The sequence below is a fragment of the Cyprinus carpio genome, chromosome B17, assembly GCF_018340385.1.
Source record: "Cyprinus carpio isolate SPL01 chromosome B17, ASM1834038v1, whole genome shotgun sequence".
NCBI classification, from domain to species: Eukaryota; Metazoa; Chordata; class Actinopteri; order Cypriniformes; family Cyprinidae; genus Cyprinus; species Cyprinus carpio.
In genome coordinates this window covers 23381698-23400878 of record NC_056613.1, presented here as the reverse complement: position 1 = coordinate 23400878, position 19181 = coordinate 23381698, and the positions used below count along the sequence as shown (strand labels likewise).

At 37.1% G+C, this 19181-nt stretch overlaps 1 protein-coding gene across 1 annotated transcript; it reads right to left on the bottom strand.

Annotated features, from left to right (window-relative positions):
- Window positions 1-987: 987 nt before the first annotated feature.
- fermt2 (FERM domain containing kindlin 2) lies at window positions 988-17185 on the bottom strand. Its single transcript, XM_042742055.1, is given in 10 exon segments — window positions 988-2673; window positions 8715-8856; window positions 9573-9697; window positions 13267-13287; window positions 16101-16160; window positions 16162-16320; window positions 16751-16837; window positions 16839-16858; window positions 16929-17055; window positions 17153-17185. Coding segments are annotated over 10 exon segments (948 nt in total). The 3' UTR covers window positions 988-2499.
- Window positions 17186-19181: the final 1996 nt, after the last annotated feature.

Below are 19181 nucleotides of genomic sequence, written 5' to 3'. Positions count from 1 at the left end.
CCAGTGAAAAGCCTGTTGCACGTTCTGCTGTATTTCTATTTTGTTTTAATCTTTTAGTATTTCATTATTATGTGCATTTGAGTTTGATTTGATCATTTAATGATGAGTGACATCAACTGTCTTGGTGTTTGGCTTTAATCCATCTCAAATTTCCTCATTTTTGAGTGATCATCTCTATTGCTATTGCAAAACCGCCTATTTATTATTTTTATTTGACTTGGTCCTTGTGTTGAATTCTGTGTAGAGGTTAAGAGAGACCTCGGTGACTTCAACTGATTTAGATGCACGCAGACACACCAGAGTTTGACTCCTTGTTTTTTTAGACTAAACACCATATTAGTTCAAAGATTGGTTTGATTAAGTTTGAAACAACACGTTGTTTTCATGTGGCATTAAATATTGTATGCGTGAAATTAATATTTAATGCAATAATAATATTTATGTTATAGTCTTTATTGTACTGTATTTCTTTGTAATATAACTTAAGATCTGTGTGCCTACATGCATGCAGCCATAAACTCTTTATTAGTTTATAGATTTTTAGTTAATGACTGTTAACACCTGCTATAAACCTTAATGAACAGATCTGTTTGTGAGAATTAAACACAGACACAACATTATAGACAGCACACACTTCCTGTACATTATGCTTTAAACCAGTAACAAAGTAAAACAGATGCAAATAGCAATCATTTTGATTTTGTAGCCGAATAAAAAAAATTGTACCCATTTGTTAATTTCTTTACAAAACTACTATTTTGAAACTTGGAGCAAATGCGAGCAGCCAACAGGTGGATGTTTCCATGAAGAAGTGTGACTAAATGAAAACCTGCTCCAGAGTTTAGTTAAACAACTTATTTGAGTTTTATGCCATAATTGTAAACTTTTTTTTTTTTTTTGGAGACTGCTCTCTTGTGGAGGAGACGGGCATTACAGCTGCATGATGGGAAAACACATGAAATAAAGGCATGCGGAATCATCCTCCTGTGATTTTAAATAAAAATGATTTTATTTATTTATTTGTCAGGTAAATGGCATTTTTACAATCTTAAAACAGCAGGCCATGCAATGCACTGCTGCATCTGAGAAAACAAAACCAAATGAACAAACAAAAATAATAATATCTTTATTTCTGGCTCCGAAACCACCTTCATATGGAGAAAGATCAGGAGACAATACTGACGAGAAGTGATGCACTGAAAAGGCACAGAAAGAGTGATTCTGCTGCGCTTCATTAGTGTTGAAGTGTATGACCCACGCTCCTGCAGCAGAATCCAACAAGTGTGGGCAGCAAAAACTAAATAAAACCACCAGAAGCTCCTTCTCATCAGTGATATGAAGAATGCCATAATCTACATGATTTTATTCCTGCCGGGAGCTCCAGACTTCTTGCAATTCTTCATATGCACTTATATATATATATTTCTAAAAGTCCTTAAGATCGACAGGCACCAATCCATAAATTTAAAAAAAATGGCTTTTTCCCCTCTCTTCTGGAAAATATACGCTTCCAAAAATTACAGAAAAAAAGCAGCAGAAAAATAACTGTACAATGTTGTTTTTAAAACCTGTGTTTTTTACATTAGATACAAAAAACAAAACCAAATCTAATACTTCATTTAGCGATCCTTCATTGTGGAGAAAAAAAAAAAAGGAAATTGCATGTTTTGTGACCTATCGCTGGTGCGTATTAAAGACACGCTTTTGAATAATACTATACTGGTTCACAATAAAGAGTGATGAATAAAATAACAGACTTCATAATAAAAAGAAACTTCCTACAAGGGGAAATCAGTGAACTTTAAAAGCAGTCTGATTTATAATCATTCTCCTGTGTTGCAAGCTGCTACAAAAAAAGTGGACGAGTCTCCTTCATAGTGTAAAAAATATCTGCGTCGTTACATGTAATGTAGTGTTGAACACACGAACCTTCAAGCGACAGCCTATCTTCCAAGTGCTTAGAAAGGACCAGACTGACTGGGTTTTTGACCAAAGACTGCCGAGCTGAAGCGTAGCGTCTTTACTCATCGCTCGATGGCGTTCAGAAGCAGCAGCGTTAAAGCTAGTGTAACATTTCCTTCTCTAGTGTCTCTATGATGTCACATTAAAGTGACCGTTATCATTACAGATTAACAGGCATCTAACCAGAGAGACGCAACGTAAATTAGTGACAAATAAATAACCGGCATTTCTGCTGTGCACAAAGCTGGCGTGTTTCTACTGAGGGTCAAAGGTCATAGATATAGGTTGTGTGTAAAGTTCGGGTACTACTGCTTCATCTCAAACAAATCACTTCTGGGACGCAGTAAACGGCTCTGCTGAAACAGAGCTTCATGTCTGCTAGTGTTAGGAACGCGTTCATGCGCATAAACAGAATTAAAAAACAAACAAACAAACAAACAAACAATTATGATGCGACCACGATGGAGTGGTTTAAAAAGAGATAAAGAAGAAGAAGAAGTGAGAAGTGTGACAGAATCAGAGTGAGTGTTGCGGCGCTCAGATCCAGCCGCTGGTCAGCTTGTAGAACATCTCCTCGTCTAGAGACTCGTTCTGGTCCTTGGCGCGCGTGGACAGGAAGATGTAGCCGCCGATGAACTCGTGCACCACTTTGCAGTCCACCTCGGCGCAGATGAAGGCCAGACTGGGCTCGTCCGCGAACTCCACCGTCACCTGCCATGAGAGCAGAGCAGATGCTGAAGAGAGCTCAAGGTGATGCGTGTTGATTTTTAGATGTTAAACCCACAAAGTCTAGAGGTCTGTAAATGATCAAACTTTACTGTTAAGCCTTTTTCACTCACAATCTCCTCATGTCTTCTGTCTCTGATTGATAGTTTAGAGCTGCAGTCAAAGCTCTTTAGTGTAATCAGCTTCAGCTGCTGCTTCTGGTGTCAGATCTTGAGTGATTTTGGTCAAGTAAAGGTCAGAATAACTGCAGTAATATCTCCAGATGAACTCTTACTGCACTGAAGCAGCTCAGCTTTACTTGATTCTCCATCAATCATGTTTTAGAGTCTCAAATCTGATCATCAGGATCTTTTGGAGGAGCGTTTGTTTCCAGAAGCTTTACTTTCACTGTTCCTCAGCGGATGAATGATCTTCACAAGCCTCCAGAACATCTCACATCTTCTGAGGAGCCTTTATTTCTTCATCTCTCAATCACTGCATTATATGTTTGGATCATTTACATCTCATCTTACTGAGACACATTACTGGAGATATAGAGTGACCACTGATATTTAGATCAGTATCTGGTATACTGTTATAAAGATCTCACTGATTTACATCACAAGCATCAGAATTTCATGGGTTTTCTTTGTCCATATATATATATATATATATATATATCAGCATCTGCACCAAGTCTCTGAATAATTTGAATCTCTGAGCTTTTTTTTTTTTTTTATAGTCTGACCATATCATTCCAAGGGAATTTGTCACTCAATAGCAGATGCGTCACAACCATTAACTATAAAATCCAAAATTCAGACAATTCTGATTGAGGGCCATGTGCTGAAAGTAAATGCTGCATTATATCAAACTATACTTTATAATATATATATATATATATATATATATATATATATTTTTTTTCAAATTCATTCTGTTATGCTGTTTTTTACCCAACCTCCTGTAAAATGTAAACTGTAAAATGTTACAGTAAAAGCCTGTTAACTGGTTAGTTATAAATTACCTTACCATATATATTCTTAAAAATATTATATGATTTTTTACTGTAAATAAATTACTGTTTGAATGTATGGGTCTTACAGGCACCAAACAGGAAACTACTGTATAATTTATAGTGGAAAACTAAACATCACACATAACAAATCATGATGACTTGATTATTTGATATTATCATATTTTAAGTAATCTTAATTTTTCTCATGCTTGTTTCCAACGATGTACCTTAGGTATTATATTTTCTGTTAGTGAATGATTTTATGGCATTATGGTAGTGTCATGTGTGTTATCCTGATAGTTTCTGATCGTGTTTTTGTGTTTATGACCCTGTGTATCATCATGCTTTTATGGACAGACCACTGAACTCTGATTCATCATGTGGCTTTCTGTATTACTATGGTGCTTATCGCTATATGTAAACATAGTATTATTTGACTCAAAGTATGTCAGATAAGACAAGCAGATTTTCTACAATCAGAACGAGCCATAGTTACAAATGGCCTTAATAGACCTTTATCACACTTCCTATATCCGTTATGTGAAGCAGGGTCTCGTCACTTCCGGTCCCGTCGCACTACAATCAAAACTAATGGGAGAATCCTCTCTTACTTTCTTACTTTAGATGGCATTTTCTTTTCATCTTGCCTCTGAACGATGCATATTAGAGTTCATAAGCGCAGCTCTGCTTTGTTTACAGCGGTAACCAAGGAAACACTGCATCATTGCTGTTCGTAAAGTGCAGCTCCCAAGGAAACAACCACAGCGGTAACCAAGGAAACACTGCATCATTGCTGTTCGTAAGCGCAGCACTGCTTTGTTTACAGCGGTAACCAAGGAAACAATGCATCATTGCTGTTCGTAAGCGCAGCGCTGCTTTGTTTACAGCGGTAACCAAGGAAACACTGCATCATTGCTGTTCGTAAGTGCAGCGCTGCTTTGTTAACAGCGGTAACCAAGGAAACACTGCATCATTGCTGTTCGTAAGCGCAGCACTGCTTTGTTTACAGCGGTAACCAAGGAAAAATGTTGCATGTATGCTGCATCTTTGTTTGGATCATGATTAAATGCAGTGGTTGTCTTTCATTTTAAATGAAAAGAGCACAGACAAAGCCTTAGTTTGTTTATATGAAGAGATTTCTTTTATTTGTGATTTATTTGATTTGGGGTTTATTTTAAAATTTCATTTTAGTTTTGTTATTTCAATTTCACAAAGAAACGTGCATCAATAGCCTAATAAAAGGACAGCTTTTCATTTATTGTATAATGTCTTCAACCCCATTTGTTAAAGAAAATCGAATCGTGAATCGAATCATGAGTTGAGTGAATCGTTACATCCCTAATCATCAGACTGATGCGGTGGGATGAAGGTCCTTCTAAAATATTACACAGGAGCACATTCGCATGCAGTATGCATATCAAAACTGAGAATGTTTAAGCCTACATCTCATATAACCTGCTGAAATGTTCTTATTAGCATATTTCACTTCCAAATGTGCATTCTGAATTGTAAATAAATTTATTTTCCAACTAACTTGCTGCAGTCAAGTTCGACTTCTCATTAACAATGTTTTTCTCTTACTAGTCATATTTCTTACCTGTTTACATTTTTAAATAAATTTGACTAATAAACACCCCTACAAAAATTAACCATGGCTTTTTACTATAGTAAATATGCAGTAACTATGTTTTTTTCGCAGACTGATTTACATTTGTATTACCACAGTTTTACTACACATATCATGGTTAAACTATGGTAAGCAAAAAAAAATGTGCTGTTGGCATGAAATTTTCCCCAGATGTTGGTAACAACCCAAATAATCCATACATATAAAGAAAACAAAACAAATAATTTCAGAAAGTGTGTTATAAAATGGAATGACACAGGAAAAAAGTACTGAACTACTGAAATGTATTTAATACTAGAGCCCGACCGATATATCGGTTTGCCAATATTATCGGCCGATATGAGCCTGTCGCCGATATGCTGCCAATATGATTTTTTTTTTTTTTTTTTTTTTACACAAAAATATAATGCAGATAAAATGCTTGAAATGGTGTAATTACTTAGTTTGTCCAGCAGAGCGCGCTCCATTGTTTGCTATTGGTGACCTGGATGAAACACTTTAAAGCTTAAGTCTATGGAAATCCATTGAAACCTTGAACGGCCATATCTCCGTAACGGCGCGGCGAATCTGCACCAAATTCAGGGGATACCTTCAACTAGAGGAACCCTCTCAAACATGAATCGAGTGAACGTCTAGAGGCCATCTTTCGAATGAGACCACTCCCACGTCGATAGCCCCCGGGGTTCAGGAGTTACAGGTGGTTAAATTCACGGTCTGGAGCCGACTGATCTAGTGATCCAGGGGGGCTATGGAGGCATGGAGGGAGGCGTTCGAGAGGGCTTCTTGAGCTGAAGGGATCCCCCAAATTTGGTGGAGATCCGCCGGCACATTCGTGAGATAGTGACACCAGTCAACACTTTCACTTCAGTAAGGAGGTCTCTTGTTTAGGCAGCATTCAAGCGTTGTCTTATTCGACCATAAGTCCCCTGTGAAGTGAACTTCACATGAAATTACGCCATGATACCAGTTCCAAGAGAATGTACACATTACATTCAAAGGGCATTAAAGTGCGCGAGACGTGAATTTATATTGTATTTATTTACAGAGGTATATTATGTCACACTTCACACTTTAGTAAGTTTCGTCTGTGTGTGAAGACTTTAGCATGAATGATGTTCCGACGTGAAATAAACTTCAACGGAATAAAGTTGAATGGAATTGAATTGAATTAAAGTTGAATAAATTTCAACTTAACTGTTCAGTGCACTGAAGTCAGACTCATTTTGGATAGTAAAGTTTATTGTTAAATGCCCTGCTTCCATTACATATTTCTGTCACGTCATTATAAGTGTTTGATCACCAAATCTGAGTGATCATTAGTATATATATTCTGTTTATGTATATACTGTATTCTATATATAGTACCAGTCAAATGTTTGGACACACGAATGGGAACGTATATTGATATGCCTTTTTAACTCCCTAATATCGGTATCGGTCCCAAAAAATATATATCGGTCGGGCTCTATTTAATACTTTGTGCAAAAGCCTTTGTTGGTAATGACAGCTTCAAGACTCCTCCTGTAGGAGAAACTAGTCCCATGCATTGCTCAGGTGTGATTTTGGCCCATTCTTCCACACAGTCTTCAAATGTTGAAGGCTCTGTGGGCCTCTTCAATAAACTCTGATCTTTAGTTCTTATTTTCTATCAGATTCAAGTCAGGTGATTGGCTGGCCATTCTAGAAGCATTACTTTCTTTCTCTGAAACCAATAGAGAGTTTACTTGGCTGTGTTTGGGATCATTGTCTTGCTGGAATGTACACCCTTGTTACATATTCATCATCCTGGTAGATGGCAGCAGATTTTAATCAACAATGTCTCTGTACATTTTTCCATTCATCCTTCCTTCAATTATATGAATTTTGCCAGTGTTTCACCATGATGTTTTTGGGGTGATGTGCATTGCCATTTGACCCCAAACATTGTGTGTATTATGGCATCCAAAGAGTTTAATTTTGGTTTTATCTGACGAGACTATATTCTCCCAGTATTTCACAAGCTTGTCTAAATGTTGTGCAGCAAACTTTAAACGAGCTTCAATATGCTGTTTCTTCAGCAATAGAGCCTTGTTGCATGGTGAGTGTGTATACAGGCCACGGCGGTTGTGTGCATTACTTATTGTACTTATTTTTTCTTTGAAACAATTGTACATGCTTACACCAGGTCTTTCTGAAGCCCTCTACAAGTGATTCTTGGCTTTTGGACAACTCTTCAAATAATTATTTTCACTCCTCTATCAGTAATCTGGTGTGGAGCACCTGGTCTTGGCCGGTTTATGGTGAAATGATGTTCTTTCCACTTTCAGATTATGGCCCCAACAGTGCTCACTGGAACATTCAGAACTACAAAAATCCTTCTGCAACCAATGCCAGCAGTATGTTTTGCAACAATAAGCTTGCGAAGGTCTTGAGAAAGCTCTTTGCTTTTACCCATCATGAAATGTTTCTTGTGTGACACGTTGGTCATGAGATTACTTGTGAAGATAGGCCATTAGCTGGGACTGAACCAACTAATATTAATTTCCACTGATGAGGGGCAGGATTGCTTTCTAATTACTGAAAGATTTCTGCTGGTGTCTTGGTTTTCCATGCCTTTCTTCACCTCCCTATCTTCATGAATTCAATACTTTTTCCCTGTGTCACTCCATTTTATAACACATAACGTAATTTCTGAACTTATTTGTCTTGCTTTCTATGTATGTATAGGTTACTTGGGTTGTTACTGACAAATGGTGAAAATTTCATGTTAACAGCACCTTAAGAAATATATTTACTGAGAAAAATTGTGATGTGTTCAATACTTATTTTACCCACTGTATTGTACTGTGGTAGAGTTATGGAGGCCCTTCATTATGCCGAGGTGAACTGGCTGCTCTGCCTATAGTTAGCAATGGCCCTATATAGTATGCAGTGTTTAAAAAAGAGCTGTTTTACCAAATTCTGCTATGGTGAAATTCAGTGCAGTCCTGTATCGTGATATGTATCGTATCATGACTTTGCTGGTAATACACAGCCCTAATGTTCATGAGCTATGGCTTTCTCAGATCAGCTTATGTTAGATCAAAACTACAAGTTCCTTTGAGTTTGGAAAATTCTGTGCACAGTAATCATCAGAATCTGAAAATGTCCAGATTTTGAAATCATCCTGCAGATGCTAATTTTAACAGGGGTTTATTTAACTAGGTGATTACAGCACATTAATAAATATACATAACTGGAAGAATTGATACACTGCTTCGACAAGAACTTCCGGGAATCAATTCCACCATGATAAAGGTCTATTATGTTATTAGGCCATTTACCTGATGAAACAGTTAACATGAGCCTCATTCATAACAACATAACCAGTCAAAAGTCAAACAAAAACCAAAAAAAAAAAAAAAAAAAAAAAAAACATCTCACCATCTTAATCTCCCAGTTGACGTTCCACTGCTTCATGTTGCTGAAGCGCCAGGTCTTGATGGCGTCTCCTGTGCTGGCGTCCATACGGATCAGTCTGTTGTAGGTGATGCCAATCAGCTCGTCTTTCTTGCCACCCTGGAACCTAATGTGAAGAAACGTAACAATTACAGGCTCAGTGTTTATCCAAGCAGATTTTGTGAGGAGACAATGAGAGTGCAATGAGAAGAAATTAAAGATATAGGAGAAGATGGAAATTACTTTTTAAAGGTACAGCTCACTCTAACATGTAGATTCTGTCATTTATTCACCCTCATGTCATTACAAACTCATATGAATTCAAGGTGCACAAAACGACAAATTATACAGCCCATGTAAATAATGTAGCCCACTTGACTTGCGCACTTAAATTCTTTAGAAGCCTTCCACAGCTATGTCATCTATTTGTGCAACGCTAAAAAATTAAGTTGTTATGCATTGAAAATCTTGACGAAACTCTACTTGGCACGTCCATGAGAATTCATGCAAGAAGTAGCACTGTCTAATTTGTGAACAAATTATTTCTTGAGCCAGATCTTTCCAAAAAATTGCTTGATCTGGTCCTTGAATCCAACTTACTGACTCAATGATCTGGTTTCAGTGATTTATAGCTCAGTAGGGGGTTAAAATTACACTGAAAGCATCACTCAATTGTTTCTGCAGAAGAAAGTAAATTACATGGGTTTGGAACAACATGAAGGTGAGTAAATTATGTTAAGACCAGAATGAACTTTTAACTTTAAAAAGGACATTTTTATTGGCACACAAACATGTAATCAAGATATCTGAGAGACAGAAATGTCAGGTTTAGGCGACACTCACTTGGCAAGAAAATGGGTCATTCCAAACTCTGGCAAGGACTGCCAGGCCTGTATGAAGCGCATCTTGGCCTCGATGAGGCTCATCTGTGCCACATTCTGATGGGCTTCCAAAATACGGCCGGAAATCTGAGAATAATGCATGTGTGAACATTAATAATATACAAGTGCTATAAGCCATCATATCTTTAGCAGAAGGTCAGAGTGAACACATGGACACACTGTCATCAGACAACAACCCCAGAGAAGAATGAAACACCAGATACGTCAATATGATATCGCTGCATTCAATCACCACAAATATTACAGTGAACACATGAGATGCTCCTCTTGTTCAGGCATCGCTTATGATCTGTTACACATGCAGCATAACACACATTTACAGAAGCCATTGCAATCCCAGCTACCGTCGTTTAGTCCCTATATCCCCAGAACATGAAACATTTTCACATCAGAAGGAAATGTGACATCACAGGGGTCTCCCGCAGATCAGTTACGTGCCTTATGAATGCTTCAATCAGAGCTACATACAACCTGAAAGGTTCAGTCAATGAAACAGAAGCCCTTTTCAAACAATTATTTCCATGAGATTTTAGATGTACTATGAGGCAAATGTGTTGATTATAGTGGAAACTACGGAGACCCAAAGACGACATGGTGATGGAAGAAATTTAAAAACTTATAATTGTCTCACAAACTATTGCGTTCGACCAAAAAACTTTGTTCTCAATAAACTAGATTCTCTCACAAAACTATTGCATTTGGCCAATAAACTTTACAAACTAGAATTCTCTCAAAAAATATTGCATTGCAATAACTTGACATCCCTTGCTAACTATTGCATTTTGCCCAAACACTATTGCATATATGCACAAGAAAACTTTCGTCCTTTGCCCAAGACACTAAATGCTAGATTCTCTCTATTACCGAACTAAACTATTGCATTTGCCCAAGACACTGTTAAAGACACTACGAACAAGCGACTTCACAATATCCCCAAAAAACATTACAAACTCCCAATAAACTATACCAACTCGCTAAACTATTGCATTTGCCCAAGCGACTTCACATTATCTTGCAAAACTATTGCATTTGCCCAAGACACTTTACGAACTCTCACTAAACTATTGCATTTGCCCAGAAATCTTGCTAAACATATGCATCGCCAGAACTTTACGAACTCTCGCTAAAACTATTCATGCCCAAGACACTGTACGATTGCTCGTAAAACTATTCTATTTGCCCAAGACACTTAGAACGCTCGTTAAACTCTGCTTTGCCCATAACTTTACAATGCTGCTAAACTACTGCATTTGCAAGACAACGAATTGCATTTGGCCCAAGACACTTTACGAATGCTCGCTTAAACTATTGCCATTTGCCCAAGACACTTTACAAAAAAAAAACTTTGTATTTGCCCACAAGACACTTCGTGTGTACGAAACTAAACTATGCATTTGCCCAGCACACTTACTATGCAACTTTGCGCCTTGGATTTGCCAAGAAAAAACTATTGCATTTGCCCAAGACACTTTACAAACTCTCGCTAAACTATTGCATTTGCCCAAGACACTTTACAAACTCTCGCTAAACTACTGCATTTGCCCAGAAAATTTGCCAAGAAATCTTACGATTCTCTCGCAGAACTACAATATTATTGCACCCAAGAAACTTATAAACTTACTGCATTCTGTTGCCACTAAACTTTAGGTTTCTTGCCATTTGCCGGACACTACGAACTCTCGCTAAACTCATTGCATTGCCCTCACTTTACGAACTCTCGTTAAACTATTGCATTTGCCCAAGACACTTTACGAACTCTCGCTAAACTACTGCATTTGCCCAAGACACTTTACAAATGCTCACTAAACTATTGCATTTGCCCAAGACACCCAAGACACTTTAAAAAATCTCACTAAACCAATACACTTTACCAAAAACTATTGCATTTGCCCAAGAAACTTCACATTCTCTCGCTAAACTATTACATTTGCCCAAGACACTTTACGAACTCTCGCTAAACTATTGCATTTGCCCAAGACTTACAACTTTACGAACTCATTTGACGCTTTAAACTATGCTATTTGCCCAAGACACTTTACGAACTCTCGCTAAAAACTTTGTATTTGCCCAAGACACTTTACGAACTCTCGTTAAACTATTACATTTGCCCAAGACACTTTACGAATGCTCGCTAAACTACTGTATTTGCCCAAGACACTTTACGAACTCTCATTAAACTATTGCATTTGCCCAAGACACTTTACAAACTCTCGCTAAACTATTGCATTTGCCCAAGACACTTTACACTAAAAATGCGAAAGACACTAAACTATTGTATTTGCCCAAGGACACTTTACGAACTCTCGCTAAACTATTGTATTTGCCCAAGACACTTTACGAACTCTCGTTAAACTATTACAACTTTACGAATGTTTACGAACTCTCGCTAAACTATTGCGAAGACACTTTACGAATCACTAAACTATTGTATTTGCCCAAGACACTTTACTAACTCTCAAACTATTGGCCAAGACACTATTTGCATTTGCCCAAGACACTTTAACGAAAAACTCTCGCTAAACTATTGCATTTGCCCAAGACACTTTACGAACTCTCGCTAAACTATTGCATTTGCCCAAGACACTTTACGAATGCTCGCTAAACTATTGTATTTGCCCAAGACACTTTACGAACTCTCGCTAAACTATTGCATTTGCCCAAGACACTTTACAAACTCTCGCTAAACTACTGCATTTGCCCAAGACACTTTACGAATGCTCGCTAAACTATTGTATTTGCCCAAGACACTTTACGAACTCTCGCTAAACTATTGCATTTGCCCAAGACACTTTACGAACTCTCGTTAAACTATTGCATTTGCCCAAGACACTTTACGAACTCTCGCAAAACTTTTGCATTTGGCCAAGAAACTATACATTCTCTCGCAAAACTATTGCATTCGCCAAAAAATCTTACATTCTCTCTCAGAACTACAATATTCACCCAAGAAACTACACATTCTCTCCCTTAACTTTAGATTCTCTTGCATAACAATTGTTCTCTCGCAAAATTACTGCATTCGCCCAAGAAACTTCATGATCTTTCGCAGAACTACTGCATTCATGTAGTTTTTCCTCACACCTAATTTTTCTACCACAAACATTTTGCAAACAAACACAAAATTTATCTGAGGAGTGCCAAAGGATTGCAAACAAACGCATCTTTGTTTTTCTACCATCATCATGTCTTTTTAGGGGCTCTGCAGAAAACTGTATTGTGCATCTAAAATAATATAACAAAACAATAATTGTAAATTATGATAATATATTTTGGGATATAATCATGCTTAAACTGATAAAAATTATTGTGCCGACAGTTTTACAGATTAATATGACATTATTAGCCTCAAAGTCACGGGACTACAAACTTCTTCTGTATTCATTTGAATATTTCTAAAAAATATCCACCACAAGGGAGTCTATACATACTTTGCCTTTTAACAGCATTCAGTCAGAAAGCTGTCCTGGAGGAGACACCAGTGACTCAACACATGATCTTAAATGTTGAAATGTGAGCTTTGGGGTGAGCTACAGCTATAAATGGTAAAGTGGTTAATGGGAGGATCTCTGGAGTAAGACACACCACCAGTGTTAGTGAGTCATGGACAGTTACCAGCTACCAAACGAGTGACTTACCAAGTCCCTGACAAAGCCTGGCTGAGGAGGGTGGAAACAGGAAGAGGAACACGGAGAGGAAACAAGGGAAAAGCAAATAAATTGATAAAGCAGCAAACAGGCAGAATAACAGAATCAAAACAACCGTTAATGTACAGAGAAAGAAAAGGGCAGGGTGTGCAAGTGAGTTCACAGCAAGGGAGGATCACGAGGATCAGATGGACAGGAGAGATCGGAGGAACACATTACACTGGGATCACATTAGATCTGACCGGTCTGACTGTACATATTGTGCAGATGTAGAAATGTGTCATCTAGCAGAGGTCCTGATATACCGTTGATCTGAAACCAAGCAGAGCACTACTGTAGACTGAAACTGGGGTGATCAAACTGTAGATTCATCCTCGCTGATTAAAATGGGACAGTCCAGTGGAAGCTGTTTTTGCACTGATGTCAGACTCGTTTAGAATAACAGACAAGCCAACAAGCTGATCTACTAAGCTTATTATTCTTCTGAGACCAAATTTCTAACTCGTCCTAGAGTTTTTAAAGCTATGACCACCAAAATTGGCACAAACCTTCAGGATGTTCTAACTCTGTATACTCTATCTTTTCTAACTGATCTGAATTTCAGAATTCCAGTATCAGACTTCCAAACAGTTCCACATACACTTTCAATGAGGGGGTCAGAAGCTTCATACAATGCCTCTTATAGAAAAAAAAAATAAAAAAATTATAGACTTATTGTTTGCTATTATTGTAAAATATTGTAAAGCTGAAGTATTCTAAAACATGCTAGGAACATGCTAGCAACATGTTAACTCCTAGATGCTAAACGTGCAAAAAAAAAAAAAAAAAAAAAAAAAAAAAAAACACACACTAGCAACATAAATCATACCAGCAATGTGCTAAAACATGTTGGAAACATGCTAAAATATGTGCTAAAACATGCAAGCATTGTTTAAAACTATGCAACACTCAGTTAAATATGAAAAAACAACAACATGCTAACGCATACTAACAAAATCCAACAATATGATAACAATGCCCATCAACTACCAGTAGATACTCCAATGGGGTCAGAAGTAGTTTTTATTGGTCTGTCTGTCTTTGACTTCTCGGAGTAAAAACTTTCAAACTTCAATCTTTTAAAATTATTATTAACTTTCAGGCAAGGCTTGGTCAAACCAACGTTCAAACATCCATTTTTATATCTTCTGATTTGTCCATTAAGCTCCAAAAAAAGAAAAGAAAAAGAAATACTCTTTAAACACAAATCACAAATTTAGCACAAATCAGAAGATTTTTAAACATAAAATGGGTTCAAAGTTCATGGCTGAGCTATGGTTTATGATTAAACTGAAATGTTTTCATCACACTTCAAACTATACACCCTTGACTCCACAAGGTGGCACCACACACATTTAAACCCAAGAACACTACAGAGACCTCTGAAATTCCCCACCATTTGGATGACAACATCCGCTTTCCTGATCCTGTCCAGTCTGGAAGAGAGAAAGTCATCTATACTTGTTTCCCAAAGTTCAGGGTTTACTGACCCATGTCCTCTAGGAAAAAAATCCCAGAGGAAGCCTCTGTAGAAAATAAATTGAGCTTGTAATGCAGGGATAAGAAGCACTCCGAAATCATCCGGACTCTGATGTCGCTCTCACAAACAAGCTGCTGTCTTCTTCCCATGCTGCCTCTCCACATTCCCAGGGAAGGCTTGTTTCCTGTATTTTTTCCCGCCTGTTCTGAAGACCCCTCCCCAGCTCCTCAAAGTTTCTTCCAGCGATAAGCTGCTGGGGGAGCGAGTGAGATGTGAGGACAGGAAGCCCACCATCCCCCAGCATCACAGGAGCTGGACTGAGTCCAGGGCCACTGTAAGACGACACCAGCAGCACACAGGAGCCGTCTGTCGACTCCCACACAGGAGCCCTCCCTACATACTTTCACTTTACTCTCGTTTTTTCAATCAAGTACAACAAAAACTACATCATTCTGAGAAATTTCACTGGACACTCTGAATATCCATATCACGATTTGTTTTTTAAAATTTCGTAAATAGTTGTCTTACTAGTAGGCCAGTAGGACTTGGTGATATTTTAAATGTGATATGTATTTAATATTTGATGTTTATTTAGTATGTGACGTGATCAGCTAAGGAAAAACAATTAAAACCTGTTTTTTTGTCCTTCGGTGTAACTATTATTAAAAAGCATGCATGCATATGTGAGTGTGTACGTATATATATACACATACACTAGCCATTTTTTTTTTAAACAATACCAATATTTAATATTTATAAACAAATCTGGAAGCATGGTAGGTACATGCTGCATTTTTTTCAAATGCATGTTACAAGCAACCCAAACAGCGATTTGCAGAGAGAGAGTTCATATTGGAGCAGCATCTACTGTGAACAGAGCTGCTTCGAGATGCTGAAAACATCGGATTATATGCAAAAATGCATATAAATACAGAAAAAAATTAATCACATTGCTAAGCATATATACAAATATTTTTTCCCCTTAATGTAACAATAAAATCATGATTATCATCATTTTAATGTTTTTTTTTTTTTTTTTGTCAATGAAGCTCAAGATCCAAGTAGGTCAGTTTTGTGACTTTGAGTTAAGACTGAACCCGATTTAAAAATCAGCAGCAAAAATGTCAACAACTTTTCAACAATGACTTTGCTTCACTTTGCATGCATTAGTAAATAAATACATGTAAACCATATTGCTGGTTTATTACGATGTATTAGTATAAGTCTACTAGTATTAAGTCTCTTGACCTGCCTCCCTGCCTGTCTTCAGCTCTCTGCCGTCAGTGTCAGTGTGTATTCTCATTACCTGCTTGTTCTTGTACTTCTTCAGGTATCGTGGAGACACCAGACACTCAGGGTTGATGTCGGGTGGTGATGGGCTCTATGATCTGAGGATCAGGATTCATGTGCTGCATCTTCAGGAAGGACAGGATGTTCTGGACCTCTAAGTTGTAGGAACTGTCTGCCATCGTCTTCCCTTTGGAGGCCAAGCGGCAAGCTGCCATCCACTGAGCGTACTGCTTCTCCTGAAGAAGACAGGGAAAAGAGTTTAACCCTCTGAGTGCCAGTGTTCATGTACTATCACTGAGATGCTATTATAGATTTTCAATTAGGTTAAGTTTTAGTAATTTTGATATGTTTTTGTCAGTTTTATTACTTTTGGGGGCTTTTCTGTATAAGATTTATTTCAGTTTCAGTTATTTTAGGATATCAATACTAAATGAAAATTAAGATATGTTACTTTGGCAACTAGCTGAAATAAAATTATTTCAAGTAACACTTTTTTTTTTTTTTTTTATAGTTTTAGTTTACCACAGTAACCCTGACGAGTTTGTATAATTACTTTTGAAGTAGCAAGGCAAGTAACAAACTACTTTTCCTTTTAAAGACAAGTGAAGATGTGAGTTGATTTATTGCTCAATAATGTGTGGCAATCAACAGAAGTGTCTCACTCACAGTATCACACCGCAGCCAGATCTCATTCATACCATCTGCTACAGGAATTAGCAACTTGATGTTGAATTTCTGACCGGAAATGTTCACATTCTGGTGTGACTTCACAGCCTACGGAGAAACAGCAGATGAGATGCAGCGCTGATGTGGTAAACAAACAGTGTCTGTGGCGAGCGGTCACCTCTCAGGTTCATCTGGTGCGCCGGCGTGCCGTGGGCCTCCTCGCGGCTCTTGTAGCAGGAGATTGTGATGTCCTTGAACGTGCACCAGTACTGCTTGTATCCCTTCAGAGTGAGTTTTTCTTCGGTCTGAGGAATGAGCAGAAGATCAAAGGGAAATTCCTTTGATAAAGACCTGTCTCTAATGCCCGCTCTTTCAATATTCAATATAGCAAAATATAAGCACATTATAATAAGCATTATTAATAGGCAGACCCATTTTCGCTTTAACACACTGTAATTAATTTTTCTGCCACTAGTGTAGTGGGAATGACAACATTTACACTTTAAATAGACTAAATACATAGAGTCTATATATGTGACATGCTTTATTAATATTATTATTATTTTTTGCCTTGCCACCTACTTAAAAGCTATGAAGGAACAAAAACACATAAACCTCAACATATTTTTCAATCCTACTTCAACGCAACTTGAAGAACCTTTTCACGTAGTACAGGCCGTTTTTCAGGAGGATGTGATGTCACCCCTGAGAACACAAAATTTTATTATAACGTTATGAAAAATAAAAGCTGTTGGTGTAATAATGTGTCAAATTCTTTATGTCCAGTCTGCTAACACACAACGCGCGCTCTATGTCACGCACGAGGATATTCTAGAACGCCACGACCCGTTTGGATTCATTTTTTTTTCTTTTTTTAATGTCGTTGTTTTTATTTCAGCATGCTTATTATGATTAAACTCCAATTCTGTCTGCAGTATAAATCTGTGCAATTACTGCACTCGAACTCCAGGAGGATATGACGTCAAAGCTTACAATGATCAAACCAGTCATTAAATAATATTCCTTTATTTGAAAGAAAGCAATGTGAATAATTTCTAATTTGTACAGTCTTTCCTCATAATTAACATTTAATGTGATGTATAATGCTGTCTAATACTGTTCTTCCTGGTTAATGAGGTTGGTGTGTTAAGATGAAGTATTTGTGATGAACTGTATGCCAATAAATCACAACAAGCACATACTGTAGGCCCCTGCAGGCTGACACAGGGTCTACAGCAAGAGTTATTTTTTTCATGCTAATATTTGAATGCAGAGTGTGATAAAGGCCTACAGGTGTGTGTCTGTGTCTGTAACAGAAGTAGTAGAATTATTATTGCCATGTGTTGCAGTACCAGCGTGTTGGACGTCTTTCCTCCCTCCAGAGTGATCTCCAGATCTGACAGAGCCGCGATCGACCTTCTTACGATCACTCACTTCTCCACTGTTGTTCATGTGATTGTCTGAAAACCATGAATGGACAGCTTGTTTGATGTGGTACTGCAAATAAAACACAATAAAAATAATAATAATAATAAGTAATAAAAAAACCGCTATTTGCCATTTATTAATTCAACTTATAATAATATTGCTTAACTTCTTTGTTTGTGATGTTTAACCCTCTATTACATCTAACAATTTACCCAATAAAAAAGAAATAAAAGAAAATTTGGTCAAACGTAAATGTCAAAAGTATTTTTTTTTTTTTTTTTATTTCAAAATGTTTGTTGCATGGGTGAATTTTTTTTTTTTTTTTTTTTTTTTTTTTTTTAGCAATACAGATTTTTTTTTATTATTTTGAATTTTTAAAATATATTATGATGAATTTGTTACAAAAAAACTGGCAAGTCCACACATGTCCTCAGTTCCAGAGCTGCACGATCATCGTACAATCTCTTACAAAAAAAAAAGGGGAAAATAAAATTAGATTAAATATTTACTTTAGAAACCTCCTGACAGGACAAATATGAGTTCCTGTCCCATATATTCTACCCAAGCTACACATGTTCTGGAATGCTTTTCAACAAAACAATTAAACATAAGAGCTAGATTGTATCAGTGGTCATACTAAACGTGTTTTTCAGGGTTTTAAACTTTAATTATTTGCATTTGTGAAATTTAAACAATTATTTTGTATTTGTTTTTCCCCCCCAAAAAACCAAAATGAACTTGTTTTAAGCAGTATTCCACCGGAAACATGCTGCAAAAATTGCAAAACGCTTCTTACAAAATAACTAAAAAAAAAAACAAAAACAAACAATCAAAAAAAAAAGCTAATGCAAATAATTTAACTTTTTGAACTCCAGGACAAATTGTTTTTGAACAAACAAAACATTTTAAACGATTTGGAGGACCCTATTGTATCTGCTTGTTATTAGGGCCCGAGCACCGATGGTGTGAGGACCCTATTGTATCTGCTTTGTTTATTATTATT